General features: G+C 38.2%; 1 protein-coding gene across 2 annotated transcripts in view; it reads left to right on the forward strand.

Annotated features, from left to right (window-relative positions):
• fgd5a (FYVE, RhoGEF and PH domain containing 5a) overlaps nucleotides 1-16,127 on the forward strand; it is a 47,467-nt gene that overhangs the window by 17,814 nt on the left and 13,526 nt on the right. For both annotated transcript variants that reach the window (XM_038294479.1, XM_038294487.1), the window contains exons 4-12: nucleotides 615-673; nucleotides 945-975; nucleotides 4,991-5,142; nucleotides 7,587-7,743; nucleotides 12,612-12,702; nucleotides 14,082-14,132; nucleotides 14,266-14,324; nucleotides 14,901-14,972; nucleotides 15,073-15,141. In XM_038294479.1, coding sequence (XP_038150407.1) covers nucleotides 615-673; nucleotides 945-975; nucleotides 4,991-5,142; nucleotides 7,587-7,743; nucleotides 12,612-12,702; nucleotides 14,082-14,132; nucleotides 14,266-14,324; nucleotides 14,901-14,972; nucleotides 15,073-15,141 — 741 coding nt within the window. The remainder of the gene's footprint in view (nucleotides 1-614; nucleotides 674-944; nucleotides 976-4,990; nucleotides 5,143-7,586; nucleotides 7,744-12,611; nucleotides 12,703-14,081; nucleotides 14,133-14,265; nucleotides 14,325-14,900; nucleotides 14,973-15,072; nucleotides 15,142-16,127) is intronic.

Below are 16,127 nucleotides of genomic sequence, written 5' to 3' on the forward strand. Positions count from 1 at the left end.
GTTTGTACAATGAAGAGCAGACTTTATACAGTAGCTCAAACATGGACCCCACCCATCCTGTTGCTGTCACAACAATAACAACGCTTTGTTCTGATCTTATAAAGTGCATTTCCTTGTTTTCTTTCTCTTCAAAGGAACGTTACAATAAGTTGGACTTAAATTTCCAGAAGGAAGGGGCTGTTTGTTTTGATAATATAAAGACCACTGTCCCTTTAAGTGGAAAGATTGCCTCTAAAAACATACATTGGCCACCTTGGTGAAACCACTGTTGTGCTCTTACTCTTATATTTTGAGACCTAGCAATTAACCTCTAAATCAATTGGCAGTTTTGTCATTGCAGCCGTACATACAGCCTCTCATAAATAATACATAAGAATTTAAACGCGTTCAATTTAGGAAGGCTTTCATATCCATGCTCCAAAGTAATGAAATAATCAGTCTTATTTTGACAGCACAAATCTTGGGAAAGAAAGTCATTTTGGTGTTTTGTCCGCCTGCTTAACAGCTGTGTAGATGTGGCTATTAATGTTTGAGAGGAGTAAGTGCCCACAGAGAGCCTTTAAACATGAACCTTTTTCATTTATCTCCCATCGTTTTCCCTCCCTGTCATGCAGATTGATGGGCGTTCTCGAGCGTTCTACATTGCCAAAGAACTGGTCGACACAGAGAGAATGTGAGTGCCTACGTTTAGGGGTTAACCCAATTACATCAGTTCACCTATTTTTGCTTCTTTTTTTTTTTTGCATTTGTTTTTGGTTAACTTTTCATATTTCATCATATTACCAACCACAGATTTTATTCTCAATGATAATTGTTGTAAATCTTTAATTCTTAACTCGAATAATTTGCTGAATTTGCAATTAACATAATAAAAGACATTTGATGGGTTAAAATTTTCTCTCTACAGTTTGTTCATAATTTTTTTAATACTCTTGTATTTGCAGACATGTTAGTGCCCTGAAGCACATTCACGAGGTAAGGAAACCTCTGCTTTATCAAAAAATGTGTCATATGGACCTAAAAACAGCTTCTGCTTATGTATTTTCTTAAAAATCTGCTTACTGGATCATATCCTGTGAGTGCGTCACATCCAGTCTCCTTCTTCTTCCCCACCTCCTCCCCTTGGTAATGCTCTGTCCAGCTTTATCAGTGTTGTTGCAGCCATGTTTACTTCCTGTTCTTGAAAAAACTGTCATGTTGTGCTCCAATGTGGTCAGTTGTAGAATGACGTAAGGTCGTCTTACCATGAATCCCTTTTGCATGTGTTTTTGAACAAGGTAGAACCCCCTTTTAAAAACACTGCTCCTGGTAAATGTCCCTTAAAGGGAGCTGATCATTCTAAAGCACACAATTTAAGTTTGAAGGTGAGATGCAACAAAGTGAGGAAAACCATCCGATACAGACATCTATCTTTTCCATCCTTTCTAGAACGATTCCTGTCAAAACAACATCACATACCTGCAAATCAACAAGGAGAGGGTGACATTTATCTGCTTCATAAAACTGCCTTTTATACTGCAAGTACTACAAGCAGTTGGAATAATTTATGAGGTGTGGTTTGGTCTATTATTCACAGCATTGAGATAGGTAGTATATGTATACACTGATACATCTAATAATGTGATGGCTGATCAAATGGTCAGTATCTGATAGCTTGATTTAAACCAGCATTTCTATTATTCCCATAGAATATCGTTTATGAGATATTAGATTAGATTAATTTGAATGTTAACCACAGGAACCCTTCAAATGGCCAGAAACCAGGGGTTTAACCTTTAAGGTCAAACTTACTACCATCACTGTTTCCTGCCACAGCACAGGCAGAACCACAGGCCTTGTCTCCATGTGTACTCTGCTAAATTAGGCTTAGATTTAATTAAATTCAGTGAATTTATATAGCGCCAATTCACACCACATCTCTTCTCAAGGCACTTTATATAGATAATCCAACAGATTGATTCAAAGTTTCCCATCTAAGGAAAACCAGCTGATTGCATCGACTCATTGACTCAAAAGTAATCCCCCACACAGAGCATGCTTGCAGGGACAGTGGAAAGGAAAACTCCCTTTTAACCAGAAGAAACCTCCAGCAGAACTAGGCTCAGTGTGAGTGGCCATCTGCCAAGGCTGACTGGGGTATAAGGAGACCAACAAAGTTAATAAAGTTAAAAAACAAACCACTGGAATTTGTTTTTCAAGTTTGAAGACATTTCGCTTCCCATAAGGGAAGCTTTCTCAATTCAAAATGTCTGGAGTCAGGTTTGAGTTCCAAGCTTATAGAGTGGCATAAACAAAAGCCTTGTTATGGCTTAGCAAACATGCAAATTAAACCGAAAAAGAGACAAAAGCAGACATACAGAAAGAAGCAGAGATACAAAAGGCTGTCAATCAGCTCCATGGGTGGCACCATCCAGGAAACACAAAGCCAGGCAGATGAGCTCCGAGCCAGCTCCCATGTCAGAGAATACGCAGGGCACATACAGGTAGTCACAGTCAGAGAGACAGGACTACACTGTAAAACAGGCCAAGCTCCATCATCCACAAACAAAGGCGTTGATGCCAGCAGCGCAGCTAACACCTCTCTCCAGGATGATGTCACAGCCAAACAGGAACAGACCAGATGAAGCTACTATGATGAGAAAAGGCAGAGAAAGCATATACTGTAGTTAGAGGTTAAAAAAACAAATACTGCAGAATGGAAGAATAGAGATAGCATGATGAAAAGGGGTCTCTATGTCATCCCGCAGCCTAATAAGCCTATAGCAGCACAAATGCAGAAAATAGCTCAGGAACCTAAATATTTTGGATGAGGTATAAGAAATGCAGAGCCACTATGTGGTTAAGATTTCATTCATTTTATAGAATATGGTGCAAATACCACAACTCTAATTGAGTAAGTTCACTCATGTTCACTTTAAAAATTTTCATATCTTACATTATAAAGGAATCTGCCAATCAGTTTGTTAGTCATAACATTTTAGTGGAAAAGACTAGGTCATACTTTTAAATTCACCTTTCATCCGACAAACAATTAGTCTTTTAGATATTATTCTTCTTTGCAAAATGGCTAAGTTTGTTAGGATTCTTGACACAAATTTCCTGCTGGCTTTTGTTCTTAACTTTGACTAGGCCATTTCGGCACATAAATATGCCCTGATCTAAACCCTTCCATTGGAGCCCTTGGCTGTATGACAAAGCGGCTGTCTTAGTGAAAGCGCAGCTTTCTGCAGGTTCTCTCTCTCATATTGCCCTGTCTTTACAGTAGCACCATTCATTTTCTGATCACTTCTGACCAGATTCTCTGCCTCTGCTGTGAAAAAAATCCCCACAGCATAATGCCTAAAATTCCTTGGTTCACAATGTGGATGTTTTTTGGTTGTGTTTTTAAGAGGAGTGCCATATTTATTATGAATCAATAGATTCCTTCTCCTGAGCTTTTGATCTCTGCAGCTCCTCCACAGTTACAAAGGGTGAGGCCTGAATAGAAATAAGTGATATCCAATAAAAGACACCAAGAGAGCATGACCAACCATTGACCAACAGGATTTAAGACATTAGATGATAATCCGATCAGAAGAAACAAAGGTAGCTGCTTCTCATTTGAAGGTGACCTTGAATGTTTTGCCTTCAGTCTCTTGAATGGCTCCCAGAAATAATTCTGGTTCAGGGTCGTCCTGTTTCTAAAACCTTATGGGGGGGGTTTCGGTTATTAGCCGCTGTTCGATGTCATCTTTAAACTGAAAGTGAGCAATTCAGGTGAGAGGGGTGTGGGGGCCAGCAGCAGTACAGCATGTACAAACACACCGTCTGGGAAAAAAAACAAGGTGCAGCGTTAAGTGAGAGGCACACATGAGCTATTGTTCCATTGTCTGATAACGAATAACAAGAATACAAAGAATTTCCAGACCCTGTCTCCAGATAGGAAGGGAGGCCATGCTCCTCTTCTAAACGACTTTTCCCCGCAACGGCTTCCACATATGAAGCCTGGGCTGTTTCTGTGCTGATCTGTGACCCTTCGACCCTAAAGTGACAGCATCTGAGTGTAACGACTGCTTCACCGAAGGCCTGAGTTACCATAACCGAGTTAATTTTAACAACCTGGATGACAAAGAAAAATAGAACCATGGACTCTCTTTTAGACATCAGCAGACAAAATTTGTGGTAACTCAAACGTGATTGATTGCACAGTTGAATATCTTACTGTGAAGTATCCACTCTCTTGACAATATCTATAAGCAGATCATGATATCTGTTTTATGTCATTGTTTTACACAAAAGTAAAATTGATGAGCCCCTTAGAGACATAAACTTCAGTTCGACTGACAAAGTAGCGTCAGTTTTCCCCACAGCGATGGTCAGAGAGGAAACTAATATTTCTCACATCATGTCACCACTTTGTAATTAATGACCAGCTTTCTGTTTCTTTTTGAGTTCATTTGCTGAGAAGATAGATATCCTCTCTCCTCTTGTTTTTTCCCCCTGTCTGCCATAACTCTTCAAATGAGCCTCTTTCGCTTCTCAAACAGCTTCCATTAGTACCATTTGGATGCTTTATGTTCACTGAATACACTTCAGCTGAGCCAAATTAGCCGTATATCAGCAAATTCTTGGGTTCTTGTCTATAGAGATATAAAAAGTGGGGGTTGAGTACAAAACAGTATTGTATCAGCGAGTTAGGTGATTATGCAGCAACACCTGGTGTGTCGTACAAGCGGGGGCCACCTTTCCTGAATGCCTGAACAGAGCCCAAAGTAATGGGATGATATGAAGGGAGGGTGGCAGGAAGGATGTTTAGGAGGATCTGACCTTCCTTCCATTTTTCTCTTCATTCCCCGTTCCTGTGCACCTTTTATTTCTCCTGCCCTCCCTTCCTCCATCCATCCTCCTCACAAGCACTTCCTTTATTCCCTTGTTTTGCCTTACTGTCCCCCAGCATTGTCTTCTTGAAAAGTCTCTCCTCAGGAATCTTGTTTTTCTGTCTCTCACGCAGGACTTTAGGTCAGCGGTGACTGAGGCAGCAGACGAGGAAGGCCAGCCAGTGCTGGACGAGCAGAGGCTGGGGGAGATTCTGAGTGTGCTTCCACAGGTTTACAACCTCCACAGCAGCATCTTGGCTGAGCTGGAGGAGCGCATTAGCAATTGGTAAGAAACATACTGTTAGATGTGGAATCCCTAAATGCTATTGAAAACCAACGATCCCCATAATCTGTAATTTATATATATAGCTATAGATCAGGAGCAGAAGAAAAATATTTCAGATGTGCTGGAATTTTCAGAATTGGTCTTAGAACAGTAGGAAACAGCTGTACAAATACAGTCAAAGCTGAGGTTATTCATATCCCTGTCAGGTTTAGATTTGGTCTGATAGGAAACAAGACAAAAAAAAGTAAAAAGATTTTAAAACAGATAGAGCAACTATAAAAACATTGTTTAAAAATAAGATTTCATTTTTTTTAAACAGTGTCCTGTCTGGCAATGTGGCAATAAGAATGATTGTCTTTTTGCCAAAAAGAGCCCAACAGATTTACTTTCACAAGTGGAGCAGTAGGGCTATTGCCACAGTGTTCCGCTTGATTTATGCATATAAACTGCTTTATTATATTTATGCAGGGAGTTTTACAGATTATATGGACACTGCAAGTATAAGTAGTATTATTTAATCTGACATGTATTCTGTGTTACCTGAAGATAAGAATATGGGCTTTCTGTATGGAAGTGAATCTGTAAGTACCTGGAACCAAGATTACAATTTTTGCTTTTTTTATATTAGGATTATATACACTTTTCAGTGGTTAGTTGAAATAATCTGTATGGGCATTAATTATATATTAAGCTAAACTCAAGTCCAAGCTCTGACTGGACCACTCAAAAAATTTTTTGGTTTCCTGCAACATAAAAAAAATAGTTTAATCTATTCCCTAGATTTGTGGGGGACATTAATACTTTGAGTGTTGTATATGCTCATTTGTCAAGAAATTTGGTATCAAGCGAGTGTTGCCTCGACTATTGCTGCATTCACACAGAGCACGAACCGTTAGTTTCATGTGTGGTAGTAACATGAAGGCATGCAAATTGACACTTCACCACATTATCAAATCTGCTGGTTGTTGGTTCCACTTTAACATGGAGAGTCCGTGCTGGAGACAATTTAGGACAACGGACCATCCTTTTAGGGCTTAACTAAAGCTTTTTTAGGGAAGCCACCTCCGAAGAACATTCCCCACTTCATCCTTTGTCACCGTTATTTTCACTATCTTCCATTTTTATAAAAGTGCCCTTTCTCTGCCACTTTTCTTCACAGCTAAATCAAATTAGTTTAGATAATTTTTGTTTAATGCTAATATACGTAAGAGTTTAGATTTTTCAAATCCTGCCAATTTCATATTGCCTACTTCCCACTAACGGCGGCTGTCTCGCTTCACTGTATTTGCCAAAAACAGCCTTTTGCTTCACTAGAATCTATCTTCACTCTGCCTCCCCGCATTCCTGAAACACCCTCTGCATAGGGATAACTAGGAATTTATTTGCTCTGGATACCAAAGTGGCATTAGGTGTGCTCTCCATCCCCACTCACCTAGTTTCATTTTCACCTTTTGGGAATAATCTATATTCATGGTGTCTAAACTAAATATTAATCTGATACCAATGGTTAATCTGATAACATAGATAAAGTTGATATACTATTATTTGATGGTATCATAGAGACATATAATGTCATCTACTTACTTTTAATGAAACAGAAAAGAATCTGTACAGACACCTACTTATAGTTTAAACAACATTTTAATTTCTTATTACAAAAACAGGAAAAAGCTAAATAGCTCAATAAATTGAGTACAGTATATTTTCCTATATGAAATGTTTATATTTATTCAATGTAAAATCTTCACTTAAAAGGACTAATATTTATCATTATTGCTTTTTGTTTCAATACTGACAGTTAGAAATGTATATAATTGATTAAATGAGGATTTTTGCAGGTTAACTGAAATTAGTTAGGGATTCTGCACAAAGTGTACATTGACAAACTGGCACAGGCAGGCAGAAAAATGACACGAACAGTTTGCTAATCACAGAGAAAATTGCTTGGAGGCTTTAGATTCCTTTAGCATGTAAAAGATTTTATAATTTCAGAGCAACCTTTGAAAACCAAAATAATGAAATCCAAGAACTTTCATTGGACTAAAGTATTGACAATGACAGATTATTATGCCATCTTCAATTTCTCCAACGAACCACAGCCACCTCAAAGGCATGTACTGCAGTATATTGTCTGTTTTAAGGACAGTTGTAAATCCAAACCATACACTGACTGGTCTAGTGTCCTGTTTTACTCCAATAAGTAATGGAACAAATTTTATCAGGATTTTCAGCTTTTAGTAAGAAAACCAAATACTTTCATCAGCTTGAGAACTCCATTACACAAACATTAGTTTAGTATAATAATTGTATTTGAATGCTGTATTTGTAAGCAGTAAAAAGGGATTTACAGCTACAGAAATTTTACATGTCACCTCATGGTTTCTGTCATTGTTTTTTTAAAGAAGCACCATTAACTTCATTGCTTTTTAATCTTTACTTTAAAGGGAAGAGAACCAGAAGATGGTGGATGTGATCCTGTCCCGTCAGGAGGATTTTCGAGTGTTTGACACTTATATTTCTGAGTATGATCGCAGCATGTCTATACTGGAACAAAGTTGCAGAAACAGCCCAGGTTTTGCCAGCATCGTCAGGAAATTTCAGGTAAAACACTCAGTAGAGATGTTTTACTGACTGGAGGAACTCCAGTCAGTAAGTTTGTCTTGCTGCTTCCTCTTTATTACATCGCAGATTCATGAGAAGAGGAGTTGTGCGTAAGGTTTTTAATTATCTTCATAAATGATGAGATACATTAATCATCTTTACAGCACCTTTAAATCTCAGGTTCTCATTTTCATTCTTGAAAAAGAAGGTAAATCTTTGTGTGTGTCTCCAGCAGAATGATCTTGTATTGGAAACCATTCAGTGGTTCTTGAATTACATTTTTTGTCCCCCAGCAGCCACTGGGACATAGTGGCATTTCTACTGCCTCTGTAACCCCCTCCCATTCATGCAGCTGACCTTTCTACTGTCATCCTCACATTATTCTATATTCACTCAGCAATGTACCCATTTGTTTTCTCACTTTAATCTCCTTTTGAAATGACACCATAAGGCTGATAAATTGAGTATGAAGTTTTAAACAGGGGTTATATCTAACATTACAGCCTGTTGCAAATAGTTAAACTAAACTTTATAAATACTTCATATTTGACCATGGATTTCTTTTATTGTGATAACAAGACAAGGAGAAAAAAGGTCCATGCTAAGTAGAGATCCTTAGCTAATATTCATTCTGGACTCCAAAAAGCATGCCTGAATAAAAGAGTCATTGAAAAAGGAAAATCATGAGGGGAAAAAAACATAAGAAATACTGATTTTATTTGAATATATCCATGTGAAAGTAAGTAGTGATATCTGATGATGACAGCATTCAACATTCTGGGATAAATTAAAGACTGATGTGTGGCAGAAAACCAACGCTTAGCTCCAACTTGTCCTCCAAGGAAATATGATGCAGGACAATCCTTGATGGAAGCCTGTCGAGGTAGCAAAAGACTTCAGACAGGGGATCAGGTTAACTTTCTAGCAGGGGACCAATCCTTAACATGTAGCTGGAACTGAAATGTAATGGTTTTTTTAAATCTGAATAGCTTTAGCTTAGTCTTGTTTACCTAAAGGGTCTAAGCCAGAGCTATTTGTTCTTTAAGAACCTGCAAAAATCTCCATCTCCATATTTTTTGAGCTGACAGAAAAATCTGCAAGAAAGGGGATTAAAACTTTGTGTTTTTAACGCATTGAAATGTAAAAAACTAAAGGTTATTTAAGTTTTTGTAAGGCATTGCAAAAATGTTAAAACATTGAAACAGCAAATCATGTTGGATGGGAAAAACATTATTTTATAACTGTCATCAAACATGTAAGCTATAAAAGAACATCCTTTGAATCTGAGCTGTTTGTGTTAATGTTTATGTTTAGCAATGAACGTAGCAGCTCCTTGCTGCATTTCTTTGCCTAAATGTATTTAGATTCACCGGCTCCTTGCTATGTGTTGATTCACCCTGAGTGTCTGACATAATGCTTTCAGGCGTTTCTAGTTCATTGAGGAAAGCAAACAGACAAGACGCCAACTGTCTCAGTGCATGAATATTCATCAGCAGCTGTGTCTCCTCAGAGAAACTTAGCTCACTTAGACTTTTGGTCCAAGCGCCACCCCTCTCTACCCTTGCAGCTTGTTTTTTCATTTGAAAACATTTAACTCTTAACACTTAACACTTCACTTCTAGCATCGAGAAACTCATTCTAGGCTTTGATGCTTGTGCTCTTTGGTTGCCTTCTAATTGCTTAAAAAAATATAACTTTGGCTGTTTACTTCTCAGTTTCCACCCGTACAGTAATATGCTAGTGTTATATTATGTCATATCATATAATTGGTTTAAACCTTAGTTTTTGTGTGTGACCTGAACCTGTGCAGAATTAGATTGTGTTTCGATATACATACCTTTGCTTATTTCATACAAGGTATACAGTTAGTAATTAGAGCTTTTTTAAGTACACTCATTTGTATAAAATGATCTTCAGTAGTAGTTGCTCAAACTGCAGAAATGGCCTCAGTTATGATAAAGAGGTGATCATTTAAGGGGAACCAAGATGACTACAAAAAGGATTATAAACAACTTCATTTCAGTTCAAATGGACTGCACATGATCGCTGTCTTCTTTTCTATTTGCTCTAGATCAGAGGTTAGCCAAAGTTAGGGTCAGGGTGTCTTGGGGGAGTGAGGGGGCCGTGAGATGATTTTCACAATATTTATGATGTGATCCCTGAGGAAATGGAGGACAAAAATGTATAATTTAATATTAAGTAAATCTCCCATTGATAGATATAACATAATAGATGTTATAATAGATGTAACATTTTTTTCATTTATCTAAAATATGAACATTGAATATGCAAATACATTATAAAATCCTCAACTGAATAATTCAATTTTCCGTTAAATAATCAAAACTACAATTACAATTTAGAATTAAATAATTTTATGTCAATAAAATTAAGATTATTTATTCTATATTTACAAATGAATCAAGAGTTAAATACCTATATATTTAGAGGAGTTGCCAATCTGCGTCACTGTTATTTTGGGATCACAGGCGAAAATGTTTGAATGCATCCGCTTTAAATACACCTCAGCACTATTCATCTGTCATTGGATTCAGTTCATATGGTTGAACCCCTTACAACTCAAGTGCAGCTTGAATGGTTTTGAATTTATGTGACTAAAAAGTCATTACGCCTGCTTATCTGCTTGGTTTGTTCATATTTCTCATGTGATGTAGCTGGAGACACAAAAAACAACAGCTTCACCCATAGAATGATGTTTTAAAACATCGTAACATCCTGAAAGGCAAATATGCTCATTGTCCAAATGGACCATTCAGACATTTATGACCCTTTGTGGATTTCCTGTTTTGTTTTTCTCCTGACCTACAGATTCTGATCTTTACTATTTCCGATTTCTGTCTTCTAGGGTTATTAACAAATAAACAAGAAATAATGAGCTGTAGTAATTTCAACAGATTATTAGAATCCAACAGAAAGTAACAAACTTACAAGATCTTAGCCACTTACACTTCAGAGCATTTATTCCTAACCTTGATTAGTTTTAGCAAACTCTAAACCTGAAATTAACAGCTCTGTTGTTATAGTCTGTGTGCATTTATTTTTATTAAAATATCTACACCACTTTGTATTCTCTTCAAGTATTTTAACATGTATATCCCGATGTTTGTGTCCACTTAAAGAAATGTCAGACACCCTTTTGGCTCTGTTTTAAGTCTCCAACCATTACAGTTTTCAGCACCTTATTTGTGTGCTTACCTTTTCCTGCTACAAGCTAAAGTCCTGCAGTGTAAGTGGTAGTAATTTCATTGTAGATGTGGTGATGACAGTGATGAAGTAGCCACAGTCCCTGATCCGATCAGAGCTCAACCCCTACCGGATTACAGCCCCCCTCTCAGCAGCCAGTTGCTTGTTTACTGCGCCATTCACAAACATTGGTCAGAACAGTGTTTGCGGTATGTGTGAGCGTATTCGTGCCCTTGCCCATATGTTCCTGATTGTTTCTGCCGGGGCATAGCCACACACAGATTGTTTTGATCCTCTTGAACTAGGTTTATGAAATCCCTTCCCGAGGCTCCTCCGCTTAGATTTATATTCATGCCGTAGCCCAGTGTGTGCGAGGAGCCTGGGAGGAGAGCAGGAGGCTGTGCAGCAGGTGGACAGAGAGCGATGGAGGGAGAGAGCAATGGAGTGAATTCCTTGTAAAGGCAGCTGGGCAATGAGGCAGACAGAAGCTAATTAGAGAAGCAGCCTCCTTTACAACTCCCCAATTAGATCAGCTGTGTGTATGTAGGTGTGTGTGTGTACTCGCAGCATATCAGCTAGCCATAACAGAGGCTGTGAGATGTGTTTTTGAGCGTATGCCTTTATGCATGAGTTTATCTGTCAGCACAAGGTGTCCTGCTCCTTTTTCTCTCCTTCATTTGGTTTGTTCACCAACAAGCTAATTACCATCTCTGGAACAACACTTCCTCTGAACAAGTGTCAATTGGATGACAATTTAGAAGTGACATTCGAGGCGAGAGGATGTACTGAAAACAAGTGGGTTTGATAATGAGGAGCTGTTCTACTATGTGGATCCGGACTCCAGCTCTTGGTTTAAAAAAAAGAAAGGGAGTTTATTTAAGGCGCAACACATCCCTTCTTCTCACAGAGTTGTTCTGTGTTATTTTATCACCAGCTCAATCTCTGTGTGAGTCTGTATATGTGCCAAAGTGTGAAGGGTTCCATCATTGACACTTTTTTATATATGAGGTGTGTCTGTGTGTGTGAGTTTGTGTGTGTGTATGAGTTTGTGTGGAGTGTAAATAAAGATGAACAAGCTGTTTTCCCGCAGGGTGCTATCTCTGCCTGTCTAATGAAGGATAGGACTTCATTGGATTAGAAAAGATGGTGTGTATGTGTGTTTGCATGCACCCCCAGAACCCTGCTGGTCCTGAACCTCTCAGGGCATAAATACCTGTCACAGGCAATTAGATCCTGATTGATTTTTCCAGTGCTCCCTTTGATAGTTCCCCCTCTTTGTCCTTTCTCACCTGCAAATGACTCCACAGAGCTGAAGAATAGGGCTGTTCGGTGGGTTTTTTTGTGTCTGAAGGTCACCCTGACAGACATTTCCCTTCGGTCGCTGATGACCTTGTCTAACAGCAAAGAGTTAAAACAGTGACCCACATAGACACAGAGATGGGGGCTTTCTGGTTGTAACATGGGTATAACTTTAGTTTCTTTGAAGTGATACAATTTTTTCGTTTGTTTTTGCAGAGTATATATATATGACAAAATGAATTGTGTTGTTGACCATTTTAATCTGTAATAAAGCTTTTTATTTTAGGTTTTCAAACCGATATTTAGGAATGTACTTCTTAAGTTCTTTAACAATCTTATTTGTATACTTGTGTTTTATTGTGCAGGCTAAGGGTCCAGAAGAACCTGACGTCCCAATGAAACACCAGCTGCTCCAGGTTATCGTGAGAGTTCTTCAGTATCGAATGCTTCTTACCGGTAATGGCACAGAGACTCTTTAGATCTTTAAAGTGAGATGAAAATGACAGAAAATGCAGTATCATCTCCACAAATATAAATGTTAAACTATAAATATATGTCATAGAAGGTTACTGAAATTGCTAAATAGTAAAATTCAAAAGTGTGAAAATATGCCAGTGCCTTAAAAAGTTATTTGTTGCAACAGACCAACAAATAACCTGCGAGACTAAATAAAGAATTCATAGAGACATCTTATTAAATAGTATTTTCTGGGTTACAGATTTAATTTGTTGTTTTGGATCATCAGGCTTATTTTTACATCAGAAAAAGATAATCAGGCTAAATCAAAAAAAATGTAATTCATTAAATACGGGGTTTTATGAAGGCAAAAACAGCCATCCAAACCAAAGCTCTCACAACAGGTTATCCCTCTTTTAGGGTCCATCACGTTAACACCACCATGTTTTTAATTTGGGTATATTTTATTTATTAAATTCTGTTTCCCCTTGGATGCAAAAGGACAACCAGATTGGTTTGTCTCATCAGTCAGCAGATGATCAGTCATGGATAGCTTAAAATTACCATCTGCTAAACCTAAAGATTTAGTCATATATTCAGAAATAGGAACTAACAGCCTAGCATCAGACATTATCAGTTAACCATGTCTAGTAATAATCTGATTTCTGTGCCAAAAGGACAGCACAGCTGCTGCAGAGAGCCACAACAAGACTGCTGACAAGGAGCAGAAAACAAACTCACATCGCACCATTTTTAAAGTCTTTGGATTGACTACCTGTCTGTTTTAGAGCTGATTATTATTAAAAACTCATGATGTTCTTATTGGTTTTCTTGTTGTTGTTGTTGTTGTTGTTGTGGTTGTTGTTGAACAGTCTTTCCATACCCGCTCAGCTCTTCTGGAAAATCTTCTCTTAAAGTAAAGATTAAACATACACCGAGACGTATTTTCTTATTGTGGCCCTCAGCTAGCTTTGTTGTTGATAGTTTCTTATTACCTTTAGTTTCTTATTTTATATCAGATTTCAATATGTGTCATATATAAAAATTCATATAAAAGATTTAGATTCTTATTTTCTTAATAAATCCAATCATTATTTGTAAAGCATCTTTTTTCATTTTAGTTAATTAATGTTTGACATTAAAATCTAAAAGATTTAAAAGAAAAAAATTAAAATGCTTTTTTCAGGGTACTGGAAAGATATTTTTTTAGCAATTCAACAAGAAGAAAAAGTTTTATTCATAATTTGATCATAATTAATGAATCAGTAATACTTAACAGTCATCTGAGGTTATGACAGTTGGAAAGAAACACTTCAGAAGTTGCCATGATTTTTTTAGTGCAAATGTTGAATTTGATTTGGTGATTCTGCTTTTTCCAGATTATTTGAACAACCTCTCTCCTGATTCAAAAGAATACGAGGACACTCAAGGTAATCTTACCTTCCTCTGAGATATTTTCATTATCAATCTGAGGTTAGGAAGTCGCTGTTAAGCAGCCGTTTGGCCCAGCCCTCTGTGCTAAGTGGAATGCTTTAACTCACACAGCTTTTGTTTCCTTTGCAGCTGCTCTGGTGATAGTGTCTGAGGTGGCAGACCAGGCCAATGACAACCTAAAGCAAGGGGTGGGTTCCTCAACTTGGATTCATAGTCTATGATGCCTTGGTTTCAAAATGTCTCTAAATCCAGCCTCAAAGCATTTCTGGTAATTTCTCTTCTGAGTGATAAGCCAGACTGTGGAAGGCCTCTTTTAGGCCATTAACTTAAGGGTGTGAGGAAAGTTTAGGTCATCAAAGAGGCCCTGATGTGACATAACAAAAAGGCAGTGAGAGGCTGGACATGACTTATGGTTCTTCTTAAGCATTAAGCGTTCATAGAGAAAATGAACAAACACTTCCCCATAGTCCTCCAGGTCTTTGCCTTGTTGGGCTCCCCTGTGTCTCTTTAGGTTCCCTCCTCTGTTTATCACACTTTTTTCCTCCTCCACACAAACTGACTGACACAGACACACACAGTGTGAAGGACAGGGGAAACACTGGGTCCTTCTATCTTTTCCTCTCCATTCACTTTTCACTATCACCTCCCTTTCCGCCTCCCACACTTTCATTCACAAATAAAGAGGAATGGCTTGGTCCTCTGTCTTCAGCTCCATGCATCATTAAATAATCTTTCTCTGTGTTTTATCCTCCTTTCTCTCGCAGGAGAACCTGCTGCGTCTTGTCCACATAGAGTACAGCGTGAAGGGGAAGAGGGACCTCCTGAAGCCTGGAAGGGTGGGAATGATAAAGTGACACGTTTATAGATTTACCAAAAACATACCAGAAAACTGAGTGCTAGATCTGAAGAAAAGCTTTAATATTTTTTTTTGGGCAGATATTCGTCAAAGAGGGGACACTCATGAAGGTCTCGAGGAAGAGCAGGCAGCCAAGACACCTTTTTCTGGTAATAGTTCTGCCCACTTTAATTTTACGCCCAGATTATATTACTTTTACTGACTCACATTTCCATGTTTCCATACACTATGTTACTATTACACTTTTTTTTCATCTAGTAAGCTGTAACCAGGGACTAAAGTTAACTTTTTTGGCTACCAGCCACTTTTTAATACCAACTGAAGGTTTTTACGCTTAAATTAAAAGTGGACGACTCAGAAAATGCTCTAGAATGGTCCTTGGTATTCTACAGAGCACACGTTAAAGTGTTGTGGGGTTGTTAACCAACTTAATCTCATGTATGACTAGATCTACATAATGTCAAATGTGTCTAACCTTGTGTGATTAACACTTAGAATAGAACAGAAATACAAACAGCCAATTATCTCATTTTTCACTTAACGCCCAGCTGTGATTCTAATGAACCGTGTAACTGCATCCAGGTTTTTAACTTCGTACATATAATTGTATTTTCCTTTTCAACACAAGTCTAATATTTTTAATTGAATAACATTTAAATAAACCAAAATAACAATCATCCATCAATTTTCCGTCATGCTTATCTCTGCTGGGGTTGTAAATGGTGCTGGTGCTGCAGGCTGTCAATGAGCGAGAGGCGGGGTACACCCTGGACAGGCCGCCAGTCTATCACAGGGCAACACAGAAACAAACAGGACAAACAACCATTCATGCACACACTCACACCTAATGGGCTGGTTATACTCCCCGCAGCAGTGTCGCATTGAGCTTGACGCAGACATTTTTTATTTATGCTCAATTCGCTGTGGGTCTAGATGCGGCCGAGGCGGTGAGGAAGTGGGGCTAAATTTGTCCTACGACCGAGGGACATGAGGGCGAAAAAGAGCGGGGATCCAGGTGTAAAAAAGGTCCAAGCCTTCTTGCGCACCTCACTCTTCTAGCTGATCCAACTTCACGAGTCGTTTTCCGCAATTGCAGTCATAAAAACAAAACAAGTCGGACTCCTTTCTGCGGCAC

Source organism: Cyprinodon tularosa, unplaced genomic scaffold (genome assembly GCF_016077235.1).
Source record: "Cyprinodon tularosa strain WSP-4 unplaced genomic scaffold, ASM1607723v1 ctg11, whole genome shotgun sequence".
NCBI classification, from domain to species: Eukaryota; Metazoa; Chordata; class Actinopteri; order Cyprinodontiformes; family Cyprinodontidae; genus Cyprinodon; species Cyprinodon tularosa.